At 37.5% G+C, this 23534-nt stretch overlaps 1 protein-coding gene across 8 annotated transcripts; it reads right to left on the bottom strand.

The window, feature by feature from the left end:
• Positions 1 to 237: 237 nt before the first annotated feature.
• LOC137955808 (F-box/LRR-repeat protein 15-like) lies at positions 238 to 20771 on the bottom strand. 8 transcript variants are annotated; one of them, XR_011113182.1, is made up of 20 exons: positions 20600 to 20771; positions 19575 to 20115; positions 17080 to 17338; positions 16857 to 16989; positions 13578 to 13677; positions 13296 to 13493; positions 12921 to 13191; positions 12735 to 12833; positions 12557 to 12645; positions 12377 to 12476; positions 12120 to 12290; positions 3778 to 3930; positions 3111 to 3271; positions 2799 to 2997; positions 2250 to 2698; positions 2099 to 2162; positions 1566 to 1652; positions 1327 to 1452; positions 844 to 961; positions 238 to 637 (listed from the first exon to the last, which is right to left on the bottom strand). XR_011113182.1 is itself a non-coding variant. In XM_068802947.1 (20 exons), the coding sequence occupies exons 2-19, from the start codon at positions 20069 to 20071 to the stop codon at positions 1375 to 1377; spliced, it is 3033 nt and encodes a 1010-aa protein (XP_068659048.1). In that variant the 5' UTR covers positions 20072 to 20115; positions 20600 to 20771; the 3' UTR covers positions 238 to 961; positions 1327 to 1374. The 8 variants fall into 8 exon arrangements, 6 of the variants coding, with proteins under 6 accessions (XP_068659048.1, XP_068659046.1, XP_068659045.1 ...); XM_068802947.1 differs by having other exon boundaries at positions 238 to 961; positions 17080 to 17183; positions 17259 to 17338; XR_011113181.1 differs by having other exon boundaries at positions 239 to 623; positions 697 to 961.
• Between the last annotated feature and the right edge of the window lie 2763 nt (positions 20772 to 23534).

Consider the following 23534-nt stretch of genomic DNA (forward strand, 5'->3'; position numbering starts at 1 on the left):
AAAATGCAATGACCTAGAGAAATGGAAAAAGAAATACAGGGGCAAGCAGTTGAGAAATATAAAAAGGAAAAGGACCAGACTAGGGTAACTATTCTGTATAGACACTAGGATGATGCTAGGAGATGAAAATATTGGAATCGTCCAAGATATCCACCTACAATAAGAGGACTCAATCCTCAAATGAGTTTTCCACATCCTCCAAAAAGCTAAAGAATTCCTTAGAAAGTTGGTTTTTACATGGCTTCACAGCCAAGGTATCATGGGATTCTTTGATACAGTCAGAACCTCAATGATCTAAACCTGCTCTTCTATAAGAATGGCGCTTTAACTTCAATTACCTTTCGATTTCACAGTAAGGATACACCAAATATAAAACGGCTTGAAGCGGCTACATGATACATCAAAGATGTTAGTGCTATATATTGACAAAGCTCTAGTTTTGAATCATATATTTAACACTTCCCCAAAAATGGTTCCTTAATGAAATAACTCAATACCCAAGTCCAGGAGCCACGAAACCCGTAAGCCCAAATCATATCCCAAATGGCTAACGATGAAAAACATCAATGAGTACAAGCTAGGCCCTCAGACGGTCACCATATAATTGCAACAGGAAGCAACTCCTGCATATCAAAATCTAAACCATTATAAAACTCTGAACAACATTGACACACGAATAAGAACATGAAAAATCACCTCATGCATAGGAGGGCCTTCTACCACCACCAGCATCAACAGCTTGTGAATTATTTTCTACCACCTCAGCAAAATCATATTGCAACACTGGAAGGGCAGACTATAGTCATTAGCCCATCCAAAAACTATTCATAGGTAGACACCTACCTTTGTTACAATCTCGAATCGCCTGCAAATAGTACATCAAGAAAAGATATGCATGATATGAGAAAGTGCATTTCGCCACAACTGCCCCAGAGCTTAGTGATTCCCTTCACTGATCAACCTAAAAAATATCAGACATAAGAAGTGAAGCAAATGATGGGAAAATAAAAGCATCACCTGAAAAGGAAAAGAAGGGAAGATAACAAGAATATGCTTCACGTCCACATCAAAATAGGACACCAATGACGATAAATTAACACATACTAGCAAAAATAATAGAATTGCAATAACAAATTACATTTGTCACCCCATTTTATAACACCGTTAATCCACAACTGACAATTCACTCTTACTATACCAGGAAACGCGAAATAAATGAGACAACAAAAAATTGGTATTTACAGCAAGAGTCACTGCACCAATTATTGAGAAACCAACTCGTGCATATGCTCATGGTGATTAATAAACCTGATTATAACACCTAACCTGCAAGCTGAACAATTATTACACTAGCAGGCCCAAAATCATCCAGAATCACATTGAAAGGCTGTTGAAAATTCGCTTCAAGCTGGGGCATACCAATCGCAGCCTTGCCAAGCACACAGCATATATCTACTCAAAATGAACATATAAAGTAAAATGTCAGTGTATAACAGTTAAACTAGATTAAATTTCATATCTATAGTAGTGTTTTTCTTTTTCAAGAAATTGGTTTCAACACATACCTTAGGGCAATACCGAATGTCAAGAGTTTCAAGCATGTTACAATGTGATATTGCACTTTCCACTGCTTCTTCCGCAATACTACAAGACTGAAATATCATGGAACAGTCAGGTATAGAAAGTAACATATGAATCAATGACATGCAAATAAAAAGATTTATTAAATTTTTTTTTTTAAGAAATACATAATATTAAAGACTAGTTGTTTGTATCTGGAAAGAGGAATGACATATAAATAATATATTTCCCAAACATGGATTAATTCAGCTCAAAAGCTGCTCAGGAAGCAATCCAGGTCTCTTGGGTGGTTTGGCCTTATTAAAGACCCTTCGGAAACAAAATTTTCTCAACCTTAATTCCTCCAGACCATATCATATAGAGACTAAAGTGGCCATCGAGGACATATTTTTTTCAGAAAATCAGTTACTTCTCTCAGCATAATAAGACTTGAGCCAACTCTGAAGCTCGTAGATTGACTAATAACCAATGTATCTAGAGAAAAAAAAATCTATTTCACACTCTTTTTAATGCCTACCTGAAGAAATAGACTAGTCAACCTAGGGCATTCAAGCTTTAAGAATTCCAAGGAGCAGCAATTGCTGAGAAAAAACAAAATACAGAGAGAATTAGGAGCTAAAATAATTTGCAAAGAGAGTGGCCAAGAAAATTACAAAGAAAACACTTGCCTCAAATTCAGGAAGTTGAGATTAGAACAAGCTAGATCTACTTCCTTAAGGTTCGCTGATAGCGAAAGGTTTAGTGTTGACAAATGGTAACAACCCGCCATTGAGGGGATGACAACTTTCTTTATGTTTGGGCAGCCAACACAGTTAAGATTTTGGAGCAAACGATCAGCTGGCTCAATGGACTCATGGCAGTTCTGTGGATTGTCAATAGTTGATAAATCCGGAAAGCAAGGACTTCGTGAAGCCCAATCAAGATCATGCATATTAACACAACCATTCAAGCTGACATGGGTGAGATGTGTACAACAAGCCAAAAGTTCCTCGATGGCAGATTGACAGATGCTGCCATAAGATAAGTCTAACTCACAGAGTGCAGGAAGAGCACCTTTCGTGTATAAAGCATCCAAAGATGAGTTTGTAAGGTACTTGCAAGCCTGCAATTTTAATACCTATATATGCCATTGATTGTTTAGAGGTTACGACATATAAAATGAAAATGTCTTAAAAGCAACAATAGAAGTATAGAAGTCGATAACTACAATTGCTTACCTTTAGCTGTAAGCAAGTTTCAAAGACAGGCTGCAAGTTTGTCAAGAAAGTGTAGGATAGATCAAGTAAAGTCAAATGTGTAAGCCAGCTCAAAGATGAGAGACCTTCAGGACCCACTGATGGGCAGGACATCAAGATAAGTGACTCGATTAGTGGGCATGAAACTGCTGTGGCAGATAAGCAGTCATCAGTAAGTTGGCTGCAAAGATTAAGGACAAATCGGTTATTAGAATGCCGCATGAAATAAAACAGGTACACAAAAAAATATAATATAGCTCAAGAATAAAATATGGGAGATAAGATAAGCTTAACCTGCAAAATGAAGCATCCAGAGATGTTAGGTGAGGGCAATTGATGATTGCCTGGGACAGAACACCACAACCCTTCAGCTCCAGAACAGTCATTTGTAGTGCTTCAATCTGGAGTGTACTCAACTTAGGGCATATCCCCAGATTAAGTGACCGAAGGCCAACCTACATCACATTTTTTATAGATGAGACCAGAATTAATCCAAATAAGATTTATAAGACCCTTCAAAAATGGTCTGCCTCTTTCATCCCCTGATACCACCCTTAAAAAATAAGTATTTGGTATCAACGCCTTTGTGCACTACATGCACAGGGTTAACAAGTGCTTGACTGCAGAAACCAGTGTCCAATAATAAAAAATCACTACTAAGATGCAATTCAAGGCAATGAAACATCTCTGTTCACATGAACTACGAAACAATCATGACTGGCAAAAAACAGAGAGCCAAAACTAGTCGATATAACATTTCAAGTGCTCCAAATAAACAACTTCAGTAAGAAAGAGGACCAACATACAGGAGCTAAAATCATATTTTACTATTTGAGCTAATGGAAAGCTAAATCCACAGTTCAGGATTAGCACAGTCAAAAGATAGGAATTTTCCTTACACCAAAAACCACGAAAAGAACACTTCACAAAAAGATATAAAGAAAACGTCACTACAACTTACAGGGAAAAATGATGCTTTTTCGAGATGATCGCAACCATCCAACTGAACTTGCTGAAGATTTGGACAAGCAAGATGCAGAGATGTCATGGCACGGCAACCAACAAGTGAGAGATCAACCAGTGTAGTACTGTTGAATCCCACCATTGTCAGACTCTGCCAAAAAAAAAAAAAAAAAAAGATACATGTTTTTCAGGTTCACCAAAATGACTACATGCATTTCACCCAGATTTAAAGGCAAAGAGTATTAGAAAGTATGCTAAAGCACAAGAATTGAATTGAATTCTCCAAAACATAAAAATTGAAAAGGCACAAAAAAAGTGAAGCAATATCCTGATCAAGATACTCCATAAAAAACCGTTGCCTTTTCTTAAAGATGTTACCACATAGCAGTAGTACGGGAACCCTCAAAAAAATAATAAAAAATAAAAACTAGCATCCATATAATACATCGTCTTTTGTCATTGATTCCGATAGCCGATAGCTTACTCCTCAACAATAACGACATTGTTGCACAAATTATTCAAGGACAATCAGATATTGTAAACAAAAAATACACAATTGTATAGATAGGATCTCATGTTTTCACTTCATATTCATTCTCCTTGCCATCTCATGAATTAAATCCTTGACAAGGTGTTAACGACACATTGATAATTTTCTGTTGAAAAACAAGAACAGGGGCATGTTGGTCATTTTACGTTGTCGTTATTTAAATTTCTTGATGTAATCTTATTCTACTTGTCAAAATATGCCTATGGAACAAATTTCATGTAAAGGGAACATGTAGAATAGGAAATATAAAAAATTAGGGTCTTCACTGAAAGTAGGGGCAATGTTGTAATTTATACTCAACCCTAAACTATGACATCCCCCATCTCAATTTCTTTCTCAATTTTCTCTTCTCCACTCTCTCCCTCTCGTTTTCTCTCTTCAACCTTCTTTCTTCTTACTTTTTTCATGGTATCAAAGATGTAGATCGCATCGGGAAAGGATCTTTATGAGTTTTTCTCCTCTTTGAAGCAGACGTCTACATACAGGAAGGATCATTTTCCAATCTTTGGCTACTGGTTAGTAAAAATTCAATTTTTTCTCCTTTTCTCTCTGGCAAAACCCTAGGGTTACTGGTTATTGTTATAATAACATATTCTAGTTCTAAACTGCCAAAAGAGGCTTTTTATGCTGATCTAGGGGTGTGCACCAAAATTCCTAAACTGTAACTGCTGACATCATCTGCGCACTTGGTGACATCGACCTTACTACAGATTCCAATGCAATATATCTTCTGAATTTGATCCCTTTGTTGGATTTTTTGGATTGTTTGATCTGTGCACATCTTATATCTGCCCTAATTGTGGTTTTTACGTTGTGGGGTCCATTTGAACTAGTTGAATTGAAACTTTTTGGAAGGCTTATTTGATTTGTTTATTTGATCTTATATATCTGATATAGCTGACTCTGGTGAAGTTTACACTCCAACAAAAGAGTCATATAATCCTGATAGCAAAGATATTATCACTGTCACCTTTGATAGGTTGAATGGTGATAATTACCTTACTTGGTCCAAATCTATTAGAATGTACTTGAAGGGCAGGAAAAAGTTGAAATTTATTAGAGATGACCCTTCTGTTCCTTAGGATGATGATTGGGAGGCTAAAGATAGTCTAGTGATGACTTGGCTTGTCAACAACATGGCATCTAATACTAGGAGTCAAGTTATGAACTTTGAAATTGCCAAGGCTATGTGGCTGTCCTTGGAAGCTCTTTATGGACAAGAGAGCAATCTTTCCAGGGTTTATGAATTATATTTAAAAAAAATGGCTAGAAAAGGGGTAACAGAACTATGACAGACTACTATAGTTCTTTTCTGAGTATTTGGCAGGCAATTAATGTCTTTCATCCTTTTACTACAAATGAAAGGGAACTTCAAAAACAGCAGAGTCAACTCCTTGTGGCGAAATTTCTAGATGGATTGGGTGCTGAATTTGACAACATAAAGACACAAATTTTGGCCTCAGATGAAAAACCTAACCTCTCTACTACCTTTAATAGGACACAAAGAGTTGAAAAGATTGTTGTGCCTAGAGCTGGAAAAGATACTAGTGGGTGAAGATACTGCCCTTAATACATCAGTTACAACATTTGATTCCATTGATACGTTCAAGGGATGCATAGGGACTGGTAGAGGCATAGGTAGAGATATTTCTGGCAGAGGACAAGGCTAAGGAGATGGTAAATCTTAGCGCTAGGACGCATTAATCATTACTCAAATAGATGATGGGTAAAATTTGGGAAGCCTAGTGGGGAAATGCTCTTACACATGAAGGTACAACACCAAGGTCGGAAACTACAATCCCACTTGGTGCTCCAGATGAATAACATAAATTAATCCAACAATAACAACATATCTCAAGGCAACAGCAATAGATTTCCCAACATATGGCACAGCTATCTATTCCCTCTGCACATACGACTCCTTCTGCAGGTATAACTGCACTATTTGTGTCTCATTCCCCATCTTGGGTTCTTGATTCCGGTGCCACAAAACACATGTCAGGTTTGTCCACACTATTTTCTAATTTTAAAAGACTTTGTTCTCGTCGTTAAACACGTTAATCTTACAATGGGTCAATTTCACCAATACAGGCAATGGGAAATGTTACCCATGCACCTTTTCTTTCCCCTCAATTTGCACTGTTAGTTCCAAAATTTCCTTTAAATTTGTTGTCCAGTAGTCAAGTGGCTAATTTTATGAATAATTCTCTAACTTTTTACACTACTCATTGTGTCTTTCAGGATCTCATGACGAGGAAGATGATTCGTTCTGCTACTGAGAGAGGGGGACTATACTATCTGGACAACCACAACCCAGACTCTTTACATGCATTACACAGCTAATTCATCTCTTCAGTGGCATCTTAGACTTGGTCATCCATCTCCAACAAAACTGATTCACTTAGTTCCAAATCTTCCTTCTAGTATTACTTTTCAATGTGAGTCATGTAAACTGGGCAAGTATCACCAGAGCACCTTTCCTGTTTAATCTCATAAGACTAAGTTAACTTTTTGAGCTTGCCCACTCAGACGTTTGGGGTCCTTGTCTTGTGACTAGTCATGTTGGTCATAGGTATTTTATTTCCTTTATTGATGATTTCAGTAGATGTACTTAGATTTATCTCATGCGAATTTTGATGTATTTCAACTATTTTATAATGAAATAAAAAATCAATTTGCAACTTTTATCCGTATCTTGCATACAGACAATGGTCTTGAGTTTATGGATCGTAAATTTGGCTCTTTCAATCGGTCACAAGTAATTATTCATCAAACTTCTTGTGTTCACTACACAACAAAATGGAGTTGTTGGGTGCAAGAATCATCGTTTGCTTGAGGTAACTCGCACTATGCTGATTTACATGAACGTACCTAAGACGTATTCGGGTGATGTTTATTCTTATTGCATGCTTTCTGACAAATTGAATGTCGTCTTCTGCTCTTTATGGCAAGATTCCTATTCAGGTTGTTTTACCTACTGCACCTTTGTTTCCAGTTCACCTTGGGTCTTTGGGTGTATATGCTTTTTTTGTTAAAATGTGTGTATAGGCTATAAAAAGAAGAGAGAAGTACAATCAAACCTAGGATAGAGGGTCTTCCTCCACAACAAGGTGTTGGAATGAAATGCCCACCTTAGCCTAAATGTCTGCCAAATGGTTGGTAGAACGAGGAATGTGCTTCTGAGTACAATTCAAAAGGGAAATTAAATAACATATTTCTGAGTACATGTCCCAGTGACGCTACGGAGGCCAAATGGTGTGTATGCTTAGCACAAGTATTTTATCAGTCAAAGGATAAGTTGTCTCCAAAGTCTATCAACTGTCTTTCTGAGGTATTCTCGAACACAGAAAGGTTACAAATGTTATTATCCATCTATGAGAAAAACATTTGTTTTTGTTGAAGTTACCTTTTTTTAGGATGTTTCATTTTTTTGAATCTTCTAAATCAAAGTCGATTCCACCTGAACCCTCTATACCTAGTCCAGTTATTCCTCTTCCAATTGATGAATGTGCTCCAGCCTCACGAGATGCTCCTATTGAAAAACCACTCCAGGTATACCAGTACCGACAGCAACCATCTCATTCTGATCCAGACCCCCTCCTCACATCTTACCATGATTCTTCATCGTCTCCTAATCTTGAGGTAAGTGATATGCACCTTTCTATTGCCCTTTGGAAAGGTGTTCGAAAAAGTACCCGCCATCCTTTATCTCATTTTGTCTCCTTGGATTCCTTGTTGAATAATTATCGTAAGTTTGTTTTGTCCATCTCCACTTGCACAATCCTTCTTCAATATAGGCCTTGATGCAACCTTATTGGAAGAATGCTATGGATGTTGAGATGGAAGCATCAACTGATAGAGGGACTTGGGAGTTATGTGACTTACCTCTAGGTGTTGCTGTAGTTGGGTGTCGATGGGTCTATACTATTAAATATAACTCGGATGGATAGGTTGAACGGTATAAGGCTCGTCATGTTGCCAAAGGTATACACACATATTTGGGATGGATATTTTGAGACTTTTTCTCCAATTGCTTGCTTGTCCTCTGTTCATATACTTATTTTTGTTGCAGTCCAACATAATTGGTCTCTATTCCAACTAGATATTAAAAATGTCTTCTTATATGATGACCTTGAGGAAGAGTCTATATAGAGCAACCATCAGGATACATTGCTCAGGGGGAGACACATAAGGTATGTCAACTAAGGAAGGCTCTTTATGGCTTAAAACAGAGTCCACGAGCTTGGTTTGAAAATGTTAGTCAAGTGATTACATCCATGGGATTTCCTAGAAGTTATTGTGATCATTCATTATTTATTCTGAAATGATTATATGGAATTATTATCTTACTGGTATATGTAGATGATATCATCCTATCTGGGAATAAAAGGTCAAGTACTGAAACAATTAAATCCTATTTGGCAAATCACTTTCAGACTAAGGATCTGGGTTAGTTAAAATATTTTCTAAGTATTGAGGTAGTGAGAAGCAAGGAAGTAACAAGATTGACTAAGAGGAAATGTGTTATTGATATGCTTCAAGAATATGGTCTCCTAGGGTCTAAACCTGCGGATAGTCTCCTGAGGACTGAACCTGCGGATACACCTATGGAAGTAGGACTTGATCTTCATGATGATCAAAGTCCATAACTGAAAGATAAAACAATGAATCAAAGGCTAGTAGGCAAACTCATCTATGCTACAGTTACCAGACCAAATATTTCATTTGCAATGAGCCAGTTCATAGAACATCCACGTAAGATTCACCTAGAGGTTACACAAAGAATCTTGAAATATCTAAAGGGATCACCAAAGGTCTCCTTTTTAACCCTAATACTCACTTTTGGGTTGAAACTTTCTCTGATGCTGATTATGCAGGCTCCAAGCATGACAAAAAATCAACCACTGGACACTGTGTACTTCCGGGAGGAAATCTAGTCAACTGGAAAAGTAAAAAGCAGAATAGTTGTTGTTTGATCCAATGCATAAGCTGAATATAGAGCAATGGCCTACACTGTCAATGAGCTAATGTGGATAAAATCTGTTGTCTAAGAATTTGACCTCAATTCAAACTAAGTTCTGGACTGACTGGTGGGTTGGTTCAAGCCGTTTCAAAGATAGTCATGGACCTATTTATCGCCTGTCAAGAGTTCAGGATGCGACCGTTTCTGTGCAACGGCTGACCTCTGGTGAGTGGAACTTAGATCTCAAACAAGCCTTTAACAAATGATGAAGCTTTGGAAGTTGCAGATCTTGTCACAAATCTCTCTATAGCAAGAATCAAAAACACATCAGACACACTAATCTGGACGCCATGCAGGCAAGGTACGTTCTCTACTGCTTTTGCCTATCACTTCATGATATCTCCCCAAGCACATCATTCAGCTCATCCAGTTGCTTTTGCATGGTCTCTACATATTCCACCTTGTGCAAAGTTTTTCATTTGGATCGTTTGCCAGAAAAAAATCTTAACCTCGGACGCATTAATTCGACGTGGAAATAGTGTCTCGGACCCATTGTGCCCATTCTGCAATTCCTCTCCTGAAACTACTGATCATACCCTTTTGCATTGCAAATATGCCCATTTGGTTTGGACCGAACTAATGAACAAAATTGGGTTACAATATTGGCCTTCGCAATCCCTACACTCCATAATCTTCACTACTATAAGTGCTTGTCTTCCCAAACTGGGGAAAATACTAATTTCTTGTTGTGTTCAGTATATGGTCTGGAATTTATGGAAAGAGAGAAACAACAGAAAATTTAATCAAAAATCTCTTCCTTGGAAAATTCTATGTAATAGAATCGTTGGGCAAGTGTCCTCTTGGGTACTCTTACAGAAGGAATTTTGTAACTTACAAGGATCAAACTTGCGCGGAAACTGGCGACTTATTGCGGAAATGTCTTGCCCGCCTAGATCTCCTATTATGACAACTTGGTCTCGACCTCCAATGGGGCATTTTAAATTAAACTTCAACGGAAATGCATTTGGATGCCCGGGCCTGCGGGTTTTGGAGGAGTAATACATGATGAAAATGGGAACCTTCTTTTATCATACGCAGGTCCGATTGGTATATCAAATTCAACAAATGCTAAGTTACATGGGTTGTATAATGGGCTGAAACTCTTCAAGCAAAAGATGGCGGGCATTCTCTGTGTTGAAGGCGATTCAAAAGTAATTATCAATTGGTGTACAAAGCCTTCAAAACCTCCTTGGCAGCAATGGGAGTTATATGAGGATATATGTATTTTAATTTCCCAAATACATTGTAAGTGGAATCACATTCCAAGATCTGCTAATTATTTAGCTGACATTCAAGCTAAACAGGGTGTTTCCCTCCAACAGCTTGTTGTGGAGGAGGGCCACTTTAGCTAGGTACTGTATTTTTTCTCTCATTTTGCAATATATTCACACCTTTCTTTCCAAAAAAGAATTTAGCCTCAATCAAAAGGATCCTATGACTATGTATTGTGATAACCAAGTGGCAATCTCCATTGCAAACAATTCAGTCTTTTATGAAAGAACAAAACACAGAGGTAGATTGTCACTTCATCCGAGATGCAGTAATGAAGAAAGAAGTAACTACTCCATATGTTTAGTCCAATGATCAACTCGGCGATATCCTAACTAAAGCACTGGGAAAGTATGAATTCCAGTGGCAAGTTGGGATTGTTCAACATATAAGCTCCACCTTGAGGGGGGGGGGGGTTGAAAAACAAGAACATGGGGTATTTCGGTCATTTTATCTTGTCACTATTTATATTTCTTGATGTAATCTTATTCTACAAGTCAAACTACGTCTATGAACAAAATTTCATGTAAAGGGGGCACGTAGAATATGAGATATAGAGAATTAAGGTTTTCACTTAAAGTAGGGGCAATGCTGTAAATTATACTCAACCCAAAGCTATAAATAGAAACTAGGGGACATCCAAGCCCCCCATCTCAGTTTCTTTATCAATTCTCTTCTTCAATTTCTCTTCCTCTCTCTTCAACTTTCTTTTTTATTTTTTTGAATGAAGATGTATAAGCTACTAAAAAGGAAGAGAAAGATTAAAATACCTTGCTAAACAGGGCCTTCCTCCACAACAAGGTGTTTGAGTGAAACACCTAATTTAACTCTTCAACCTTCTTTCTTCTTACTTTTTTTCATTTTCCAACAAAGAATTATTTGATACAATTACAAGATTTAGACATCCAAGTACACAAGGCAAATACATAAAGCTTTGGATGACAATGAAAAAAAAAATAAACAACAAAAAGTTCATTACAAAGCACAGTTTACCAAGGACATAATATCAAAGCTTTTAGAATGATTAACTGATATTGATAAATTTTGATCATTCTAAAAGCTTTGATATTATGTCCTTGGTAAACTGTAAATTGTACTGTTAGACTCATGGACTCGAAGATAAAAGGAAACATTAGCAAATAACCACAGAACTTCAAAAAGAAAGTACAAAGATCCCAAACAGAGTATCATGGATCTCTTGGGGCAATAGGACCTTGATATGCTTCAACTCAAGCACACACTACTCAGATGTTCCTGAAAAATGAAATCTCTTGAAGAGGAGAAGGATTTAATACATAAAGGGGAGAAAAAAAAACAAAAAACTACATATGGTCTGGTAAAGCTATCTCAAATAGAAAAAAGGTAAAAGAAAACACCCACTCTTGAAAAAACAAAAAAATAATTCAATATAGAGACCCTTTAGCTACCAATCAAATAAATAAACCCTGAAATGACAAAAATATAATAATGAGCGTATTTAATATAACAGAATGTCTACCTCACAACTATCGAGGACTAATGATCTGAGCATAGAGCAACCTCCACCATCACTGAAGACTTCACAAATGGAATTTGTCAAGGACTCACATTCTGTAAGGTCAACTTCTTGCAAGTGATTGCACTGTAATGACAAAGAGGTCAAACTCTCTTGCTTATGCAATACCAATTTCTGCATGATCCAAGAAGGCAATTCTTAGCATCCTAATCACCTAAAACATCGAACAAGAAACTATATTTTTCAGACTTGAGCAAAACCTGCAGTGCATTTGATACGATGTTGATGCGAAGGAGAGCAGGGCAATTAGAAACAGTTATAGAGGACAGCAAAGGACTACGTAAATTTAGATCAACAAACCTAAAGCAACAGCAATTGAAATAGTTAGAAAAATATCAAGGGAAATATAGAAGTAGCAAGGACAAGAGAGCAAGTCTTACTTGCGACAGTGCCTAAGCCTTATATTACGCAAGCGTGGCAGATCTAATGAAACTGAAGTCAAAAGACCACAGCAATCAAGCTCTAGTTCCTGCTTTCACATAACAAGACTACTAGGTAAAGGCCACAAAAATATCTCAAGGCAAATTCAAAACTTTAGAAAAGAAGGCCTGCACTAACCTCCAGCATATAACTATGAGCAATAGCTGTCATTGAGGCAGAAGTAATAGCCTCACAGCTCTGAAGCTTGAGATCTCTCAGCATTGGCAGCCTTACAGACTTCCAGGAAAAAACAAAACAACATCAGCAAATTATACAGCAAAAGAAGTATACCAAAAAGTATGTCTAATGCTCATACCAACTAACCTCAAGTGAGATATTAGGACAGTACGATGCATTTAGGACACGAAGATTAACACAAGCAAGAGCTATCTCTCGGAGTGTTTCATCACTAACACACGAACAATTTGACATATCCAAGGATGCTAAAAGCACACATGATGTGACTGCAGACCGAATTCCAGCATCAGACAGCTTGTGACAGGAGGCTATATCCAAGTCCCGTAGTTGTGGACAAGTAAGCAAGGCATGGGCCATATTAGTACGCCTTAGGGACAAAGTTTCAAGCTGTGGACACCTACAAATGTAATAATATTCAGCACATGAAACAGATGTGAAACAAATAAATGTCTCTTTGTAATGACAGAATCAATTGATAATCGAGATTATGAGGATTTCTACCTGAGAGAAATGCGGAGGACACGACATTTCACAATTTGAAGATGGCGCAGCCTCTCATGGAAGACAGGAATCTCCTGAATACCATTACCAAGAGATGCCTGACTAATGACCAAACATGTCAGGGCATGACAATCAGATAGAGCATGAAAAAAGGCATCCCCAAGCTGCCCCTTCCCGACAGTTAGAGTCTCAATGTTCCTGGAGATCAACAACCAAATGAGAAACTTCCATAAATGATAATGAGATACTAGTGATGGAGGATACAGAACAGAGAAGAGTCACCTAAGTGAGACCATTGCTTCCATCACTAGAGTGTCAATAGAAGGAGCTCCAAGTATGTTAACCTCAGTGGCATTTGGGTACCTGCGACACATGTCCGCAACTAAACACAGAGAGGATAAGAATTTCCGCAAACGGGAATAAAAGAACCATATTTACATTATTAGGTCTGAGAACATTAGTACCCCTATAACTAATATGACACCAAATAGCAGCTCAATATCATTTAGTACTTTGGATCCAATAGTGTTCACATAATTCACCTACTGTATACCCTTCCCTCTTAGTATCTTTCACCGTGTTAAACATTAATAATAACTATAACAATTATACTGACTTAAGTATGACTTAGATAACTTTATCTGTCAAATATTTACCAACACAAATCATGACAAATAATCATAAGATTCGCTTACATCGTCACACTAATGAATCTGTCAAGTAATACTAATTTGTGGTGGATCTTCCTCAGCAGAATTTTAGAACTTGTGATACTACATGTAACATGTTCTCACATGTGTGTAAATGTGTCTGATTTGAATGCATGCCTATATACAGTAAATAACCTACACATGAAGGGTGGAAAGAGAATGAAAAATTATATATCATATTATGTGGTTTTACAGTACCCTGCACCTGTTTTTAAAAATAACTAGAAAACGATTAAAATGTGTACACTATTCCACATTCAATTTGCAAAGTCAAAGCCATTCAGGATGATAGAAAACATAAATCAGTCATTCATTACATGTACCCACCAATTGATGGCTCAAATTAGTGAACCAGTCACAGTTTTATTTAACAGAATTTGCTAAGGTTGCTGGTATGTAAAGATGCCAACTTGACGTCATCAGTCATTTGCTTCTTTAATACTAGATAAATTGCCAATATCATGAATTTGATGTGTGATTACAAGGCCCATTGATGATGAAAGAAGCATATCTGCAACGGAAAAGAAATTCTAACACAAATACATCACAGTAGGATAGTATGCTAATTCCTTGTTGGTAATTGTTGATAAAGAGGAAAAAGTTGCAATTTCCTCTCTGTTAGAAAATGAACCTTTATAGCAAAAGAATCACTAACGACATTTGGCCCAACAAAAAGCAAAACCTTGTGGCATCCCCTACATAATAGTAGGTCTAATGCATTTACTAACTTGCCCTATGTTGCTGACTAGTTTTCCATCAACGAAAGCTTCTGCAGTGATTTCAATTTTCATTACATAAAAGGAAGAGTTCATTATGTCAACCAAGCTAGCACCGTGAAAATAGTGGGACTATGGATGTCAAATCAGCTGGATACACTTGTAATAAGAAAGTAAAACCTAATCTACATGAAAAAGGTTGGATGGCATCAGAACATGTACCACCATCCAGAGCAACATCAAACAAGCATCAGCTTTCACTTTGTAAAATAGGAAGCCATCTGTTTGTTTAAGAGAGTAGGAGGGTCCACGTGAAGGAAAAAACAAACGGAGTGTGATGGCTGATGGGATTGTAGGTACAGAAGATATTTTGACATGGCTAACCATCTTTTTTTGAAAAAGTGATAATTTTATTAACCAAATAAGCAAAACAACAAACTAGGGAAGCACACCCTTTACAACAAGGGATTGGAGGGAGGCTACCTGGTTAGCAAAAACATCAGCTACATAATTGGCAGATTTGGGATCATGGGACCAAATACAAGTAATATGGGGGAGAATGTCTAAAACAGAGTAATAAACATCTCAATGACACCACGGCAGAGAGGAGGGAGAAGAGAACCATCCATCAATCGCCACAATCTCCCTCAATGTGGAGCGGATCGGAGAGATGCTCAAGGAAAATGGTGAGACCTCTGAGGAGGTCCAGAAGATCGGCAGAAGTGAAATCTGAAATACCCATAGACCCAAAATAGGACATGAACTGGTTACCAACAAAATCATCAAAGACCACTAAAGCCTGCTATGCCAAGGTTGCCGAGGGAGCTACCATCGAAATTCAGTTTGGTGAAGCCTGGTTGAGGAGGCTGCAATTCCTGCATAGAGGGAGGTTTCATCGGGGAGCCCATCTGAGCAATGGCACTCCAATTGTCCCTAGGCGAGTGCCTCAATAGAGAGGAAAACTCCTTTCTGGAATGAAGTCATGAGGAGATGAGGCCAATGATGGAGGAGGTGACCCGATACTAAGAGAGATATTTGGCGTTGAAGCGCCTATTATTGCGTTCCTTCCAGATACCCTAGGGGATGAAGGCAACACAAGCTGAAATGATCATCTTGCCCAATTTGGGGAAGGAAACCCGAAGGAGCATACGGCGATCGAGAGGAGGTCTCTCGGCATACATAATTGAAGGTCAATCTGACCAAGAATGCTCATCAAACCAACCAAGAGAAGGGGAAGGAAACTAGGAGGTGGTCAATAATCTCCTCACCAAGGCCACAAAGAGGGTCTTTTGGCCACCAAACCATCAAGCCAGACAAGGTATCTCTAGGCCTAGAGGAGGAGATAAGGATTTAGAAGGTATGCTTTTGATATGGCTAACCATCATTTTTAGTAGATAAGGATTATCAAATTAAACTTTGATCCTAGTCCTAAAGTAAATACAAAGCCTGATGAATGTGGAGCATCCAAAATCAAGAGAGCCCAATGTGTCATATTCTGGGCTTCTATATATCAATCATACCATAAAAGCTGGAATTAGTGCCCTCTTACAATGCTTGAAATTCTTCATAGACAAGTTTTATGGTGATTTAGAGATTTAGGGTGCCTCAGCATATCGATAGGCCGGTGCGCAACTAATTCTGACCTACCATAGAACCATGTCCCTTCTTCCATAAAATTTAAAACATTGTTCTAGACCTTGCAGTGATGCAGACCCATTATCTGCACTTGGATGTATTGCTGACTAGGGTGCCCTTATTTTCTTTTATAAGAGCCAGGAGTACTCATATCAGTATTGGGTTTCATATAGGGACCACTGAAATCTAATATAATATGCCAGTACATACAGTTCAATGACATTTTCTCTAGTATCTAATTTTTCCATGGTCTTCCCCTTTATTCTTCTTGTACGGTAAAAAAGCGTAACCAGCAACTACTTTTGGAGACGGGCATTACAAAAGCACCAAGTATGATGCAAAGGAATACTTCAATCATGCAAATTTCGATTCTAACATATCTGGCATAACTATTTCTTTTGTATCATGTAACAATAACAATAATATCAATAATATTGATAATAACTGCGATTCACTTGTAAGTGCATATTTTAAAGAACAGTCAAAATTAGAAAACGTACACTGTGCAGCAGAAATATTCCGGTACTCAAAATTTAAACACTTCCAGAAATCTTCATGAGCACTAGCTGTTCGCCATTGCCTGCAAACTCCAGCAGCTTTACAAAGATCTATATGGCCCAAAAACGAGAACACCTGCAATTACATAATTGAAATCAGCACAAAAATAATTTGGAGCCACTAACAGAGAAAACATTACCAAAGAAACATAATGCCTAAGCACACCATGTGTAGCAAATCATCTGTAAGATCCATCCTGTTTTCAAAGTCATCCATTGTTAAAACATTAGATCCATCCCCATCATCATTCCCACCACCACCACCAGAACCTATTCCACCATTCCCACCACTTGGTAAAGGATTCAAATATTGAATAATTTCATTCCTAGACGAGTGGGGAAGACCTTGAGAAACATCAATGTCCCCATATGTAGAAGTAGATGAGTCAGCTCCTGAGTAAGCTTTGCTAGCACAATGAAATGTCCTGCAAAGAATTTACAAATTTTTCAATCAATTCCTTGCAGGTAATATGAAAAACCCAGAAATGACACATTAGATGCCCAAGTCACATCAACAAAGGGGAATTCAACAGAAAAAAAATTATGTTGAGAGGGGATCAACAAACATATGACATTTTGAAGGTTAACTAGGAACTACCTTCGCAGATTAAGCTTTCAAATTAAAATTTCAAAATTTTCAAAAAAAAAAAAAAAAAAGGTTATGCTTGGGGATTGCCTGCACATTCACTCCAGCTCACCTTCTACCTACGTTGCCTGGGTCAGCCCCAACCAATGTCCCAGCTTACATCATTCGTTCTAACCCTCTTTTGTTGTTGCACCGTTTGTCTGAAATTACATTCAATATTTGTGCTAGTACCTAGTTTTTTTCCCAGTTAAACCTACTTATGCCACAACTTAACCATAAAACCCGTGTCTGTAAATTAAAAAAATACTTTTTTTTCTGGTTAATCTTGTGCAGTCAATCCTTAATTTTTTAGTTTGGCCAGTCGGTGTGATTGAATCATTGGTTGAGATTCACTCTTTTGCTTATCTTAGTGGTATTTGCATTTTTGTTGATTTGAATTTTTTGACTAGTCACAAAATGAACCAATAAGAAAGTAACCTTAATGTGTATTGCATTTGTTCGGGCTTTACTTGCTAGAATTCAATAGTACATACATTTGCATAATGGTCGTATCATGTCTAACATTGATCAATTAGGCACCATTAATGATAGGTTCATTGTCCTAAAAATTCGGTCTGTCAAAGGAAAAATCCTATACAAGTTAGGTCTCCCAGAGGTTATGATACTGAGACAAGGAATTTACTCATACTCGCCCTCACATATTCCCTCCAAGAAATCACACACCCTAGTGCCGTGCCATGAGGGACCTAAAGATAAAATTATGAAACACATAAAAGTTAAGGCCCCTACATTTGATGGTTGTTTCAATCCATGAGTATTTTCCACATGGGTTAATGAAATGGACCGATTTTTCGAGTGGTACGAACTATTTGAAGATAGGAAGGTCAGGTTTGCCAAAATAAAATTATTTTGTTTTAATAAAGCAACTTTTTATTAGTAAAAACAACAAAACAAAAGAAGAGGAAGACTAAGGGCACTCTCACCCTACAATCCAGGATTGGAGGGCTCCATTTTTAGCAAGAGAATCAGCAAACGAGTTTGCTGATCTCAGGGTGTGAGTCCAATAACATTGAATCGGGAATTTGAATTTGAATTTGAATTTGTTTTCGAGTTTTGTTATTAATAAGTGTAATCGGGATTGAAGAGATAGTTTTCAATGATGAATGAAATTACTTGCTCCTTACTTCCTTCCCGTTCTTCTTCTTCTTCTTAGCTTTTTTCTTCCTCTTCTTCCAAATTCCTCCATTCTCTTCCAGATTCTAGCAACAGATTCCATTTTCTTCGCATCAAGTACGTTTAATTAAAATTAATTACCCACCCCTCATCAAAGATAACATCTTCTTTTGAGGGAACAATCAAAATTTCTCACTTTAGTTAGTGATCACATGAACGAACAAGCAAACTTATCACTTGAGCTCCCATGAGTACAATACATAGGTTATTAAAAGAATAGCACAATATAAACTCACTTCCATTTGACAGTTGCAACAACCATGCCAATAAAGTTAAGTGCCTTTTGTGATATTTAAAAGAAGAATTTCATTTTCAGTAACTACCTCACAGAAATAGGTGTCTTCTAAATTATTAAAAGCCTTGAGGCACCCATCCAAAGTTTAGATCAGAGTTCTAACTACTAGGGGTGCAGAAAGTTTAGATCAGAGTCCTAACTACTATGGGTGCAGGAAAACGGATAACTTTAACCTTCGTAATGTTATGTGCTAAAAATGCTGCTTGAAACTGACTAAAAAGATAATACAAGAGCAACTCCAAAATGAACTTCAAGTTCCATATGTACACTAGTAAAATAAAGACAATCATAGTTTTTATGAATAAGGGAACAAAGATGGCTCATACTCGTGTAAGTCAATTCATATATGCTTTTAAACAGAACACATTCATCTAGAAGGTATCCATTTTAACAGTGTGACTGCAAAAGAAGAATAAGAACCTAGAGACAAACAATCAAGTAAGACTTCCAATAGAAAAAGTAACTACACAGACATTTCAAAAGAGTTAAAACTGTGGTTACAAAGCTCATGAGACAAGTGGAGTAGAGAAACAATGCAAGAACTTACTGAGAGTTAAAAAGAACCTTTGGCCTCTTATGCTGGACGTCATGATCAGGATTCCCCCGTTGCCCCATGCAAGGCTCTTCATCCAAGCCCCATTCTTCAACGTCAGTTGAAACCTCCCCACCCTCCTGACCCCTCCTACTGGTAGATGCATTCCAAGAACTGTGAGACCCAACAGCCAGCTCCAAGTCGGATCCACCATACCAAAGCCTCTCGTGGGGCAGTAGGTCGGTCATCCCAGTGCTTGTGAATCTTTCCCCCGCCCAAGAGATATTAGTCTGCCTATCAACCCCTTCAATTTGCGAATATGATCCCTCATTCAGAATATCTTCCTGTGCGGGAAAGGCTTCTAATCCTCCTGCCGGCCACAGATAGAACCCTAACCTCATCACTTCAGACTCACTGTTCCTCGTTCCAGAATCACCTAACTCCTCAGACTGGCGCTGAACTTCGGTTGAAAGAAATCCCTCCGCAACACTTTTAGAATTGCCCTCCGCCATATCATTGCCAAAATCAAAATCCCCCCACTTCCACAAGGTTCAACCTAAAACATAGCCAAAGAGATAACTTTATAAACCCTAAATGAAAACCACAACGTCACTTGGCAGGTAGATCTAAATGGCAAAAGCCCCGGTTGCATGCTAAAGATATGAAAGAAATAAACAGAAAAATCTCCATTTCACATTTGACACGAAAGTTTGGGCAAAAAAAGCAAGGAGTTTGAGCACATAAGAGTTCTGAAATTCCGAAACCCAGAAGCAGGCGAGCCTTCCAAATTACAAGCAAAAAGGTGCATCTTTTCTCGAATGCATTCAGAAATGAGCCAAAACTTGTGTTAGTTCAAACCCGATGCAAATGACAATCTTTAAAAGGTAACGCAATGAGAAGATACAAAAGGCAAACCCCAAGGTCGTCACTTCCACAACCATCGAACGAAACCCAATACGAAATAGAACGGAAGAAACCAGATAAAAGATAGTATTTTCTGTAAAATGCAGAAAGCAGTGATGCAAAATCGGGGTTTTCACCTGAAATTAATTATGTAGACGCAATTACAACAGAACCAAGAAACAACTGCAACGACTAGAGAGATCTGACGGGATCTTCCACCGCAGCTAGTTCCTTTACCCTCCAGGTTTCTCTTCCTCCCTCAGATGATCGCCTTGTAGGCTCCCATCGACGGGAAACGTACTTATACGACGCCCCTTCACGGAAAAAAAGGTAAAAAATGGGGGAAGGAGAGCTATGAGTTATCGTTTATGATTTATTGTTTATATTTATCGTTTATGATTTATCAATTGATATTTAACGTTTATGATTTATCATTTATAATTATCAATTTGTATTTATCACATGATTTATCTTTTCCGTTTTTTACATTTGTTAACTCTAGTCTTAAGTTTTTTCTTTCGCAATTTGAATTTTGGTAGAAAAGGTTAAATTCTTGCCGCCTTCCGATTAGCAAATCGCAATCCCTTCCATAGATAATTTTGACCAGCATCACCGAGGAGTGAAGTACAAAAAACACAGGCGAGTGTACCAAATGATCCGGCCATCACCATTGGGCCCACATAACCAGACTACATCTTTCACGGGGGACTTTTACCATGTATAAGTGGTAAAATCTGAAAAATAAATAAAAAATTTAACTGTGGGCCCTGTCCTCAGACTGCCGTTGATAGTGACTTCATGGGATGGGCCCTGCCTGGAACAAACCCACTCACACACTCGCCAAGTCGACTTTTTAAATTTTTATCACCAAAGAACACGTCTGGGGAATCTGAAACGCGTACATTATTTTCAAGCGTAGATAAAGAACACGAGTGGGGGATACAAATGCAATTTCTTTTGCTTTTGGCCAAGTTCGGAGAATGGCATCGTCTTCACTCAGCTGTAGAAACCGGAGTTCCGATGCGTTTCGAAGGTAAAATCGACAAAATGCAGTTTCCATGGAGCGTGAAAAATCGAGAAACACTCGTGGGGCCGGAGTGTGTGTAAAATTATATCCTAGACAAAATGTTTGGTTGCGCACGCGAGACGGATAATCTGTCTCCAGAATGATTTACCATTACAGGACGCTGTCTAATAAGTAATCGATTGATCGACTTTTGTTGGAGTCCAAATTAGAAACTGCGCCATTACAACTAATGAAGGGCTGCAACTTCGGGTTGTTGGATCTTGCCAACGGTAGCCACACAAGCAAAGTAAATGTGTCGATGAAGGAAAAAGAATGGCTGTCTTCCATGGACGTACGAAAATTTGCTTCAAATTCCAATTCACTAAAATAATATATATAATTAGTGGTAGGATCCATCATTGACATTTTCTCTTAGATAACTTAAAATTTTGAAAATCAAGTTATAATATAAGAGAACAATAATACAAGAGTTTGTAACTCATTATATAATCTAGAGTTAAAATTTTCAAAATACCAAATATAGTTGCATGTCGACTTTCTCATATTAGTGATATTATCATAAATAACCACACTATCTCCAAGTATTAACGTTGAAAATAAATAAATCCCTAAAAATGTAAAATACAAAGTAAAAAAAATGTTATAGATATTGATTTGAGAGAATAATTTCTTACCTTATAATACTCGACAAATAATGATCTAAATATCAATAACCAAGTATATATCTATTTGTGCATGAAAGATTATTTCTCTCTAACTCTTACCACAAAAAGAGACAACATCATTACTATTTACTCTTCACTCAAAAAAGAGAAATGAAAAAACAAGAGATTAAAATATTAGGCATTTTAGAGAGGAAAAAGGATGGGTAGATGTTTTTTTATTATTTGGGAAAGAGAAGATGAACTGGGGTAAAGAAAAGAGTGACTAAACTTCAAGAGAGAAGGGAAATTGCAACATTTTTTGCTTTAATTTCTCTCACAAATCACACCTTTTAAGTCTTAAAATCAAAATCAGTAAGAGAAAAGTCTAATAGGATGGGAGAAAATTAGAGTTAGAGTACTTACTACAATAACTTCCTTAAAACTTTGTTTGAGTTATATGTTGACAAGAGATGTTCCATAAGGTAAAGTGGAGGACTTTCATTCATCACTTTTTAAGTGGGGAAATAACATTGCCATGTTTAAGAGGAGGAAAATTTTTAGGGGGTCATATAGGCCATAATATTAATATTGTCATCAACGGGGGGAAGGGGGGGAAGAAATTTTATGGGGGTAATAAAGTTGCATATTATAAGGGGGTCATATAGGTAACACCATTGCATATTTTAAGGGGGAGAAAATAACAAAGCTATATTTAAAAGGGCGAGAAATTTTAGAAGTGGGCAATTGCCCTCGTTTCCCCTAGCTTCAGCCTTTCTACCTACAATTTCTTATTATAACGTAGTATACAAAATTGAAGCTAGTGTACAACTTACCCTTTCAAAGGAGCCATAAACTAGCTATTATTGTGCTTCTACACCTTATGTTAGTGTTAAAAGAAGCCACCCACGACTAGAAGTGGCGTGGATGGTAAAGCACAAGGTGGCGAGGATAGTAAATAAATGAAACTTTTATAAAGATGGCATAAAGTAGAAATAATACTAGCTGGTGCATGTACTTCTATGTTATTTTTTATTTTAAAGAATGTATCCCTAAGGGCATTATAATCTTTGTAAACACCCCTCAAAACTATAAATAGAGCCTAAAGGCATGGGGAAGAGAGTTTAAGTGCAATTCTCTTAAGGACAATTCATGCTCCCTCTCTCTCTCACTTTTCCTCTCTTCTTTCTCTCCCTTGGGTTCTCCTCGTAGCCTCTCCATGTGCTATAGCTCTTCTCTTCTCCTCCTCTCATATTCCATTTTCTCTCTTCTCTTTATCCATTGTAACTATTATGTGAAGAAGACACTAAAAATCAATATCTTATTAGAGCAAATGATATAAGGCCATATTCGAAGGTTGCTCAAAATTCTTCCCATAGTGAAGATTCAACTCGTTGAAGAAGA

Source organism: Aristolochia californica, unplaced genomic scaffold, assembly GCF_029961685.1.
Source record: "Aristolochia californica isolate CCGP_79_NKW_82.1479 unplaced genomic scaffold, dmAriCali1.0.hap1 SCAF_2, whole genome shotgun sequence".
Lineage (NCBI taxonomy): Eukaryota > Viridiplantae > Streptophyta > Magnoliopsida > Piperales > Aristolochiaceae > Aristolochia > Aristolochia californica.

What these genes read in the sequence shown, in the direction of transcription:
- LOC137955808 (XM_068802945.1), bottom strand. Translation starts at nt 20,071, where the DNA reads ATGGCGGAGGGCAATTCTAAAAGTGTTGCGGAGGGATTTCTTTCAACC. An exon ending in AGGCTTAGGCACTGTCGCAA is followed by an intron (nt 12,477 to 12,556) that starts GTAAGACTTGCT and finishes CTGTTGCTTTAG; the next exon opens with GTTTGTTGATCTAAATTTAC. An exon ending in ACATTCGGTATTGCCCTAAG is followed by an intron (nt 1,453 to 1,565) that starts GTATGTGTTGAA and finishes CATTTTGAGTAG; the next exon opens with ATATATGCTGTGTGCTTGGC.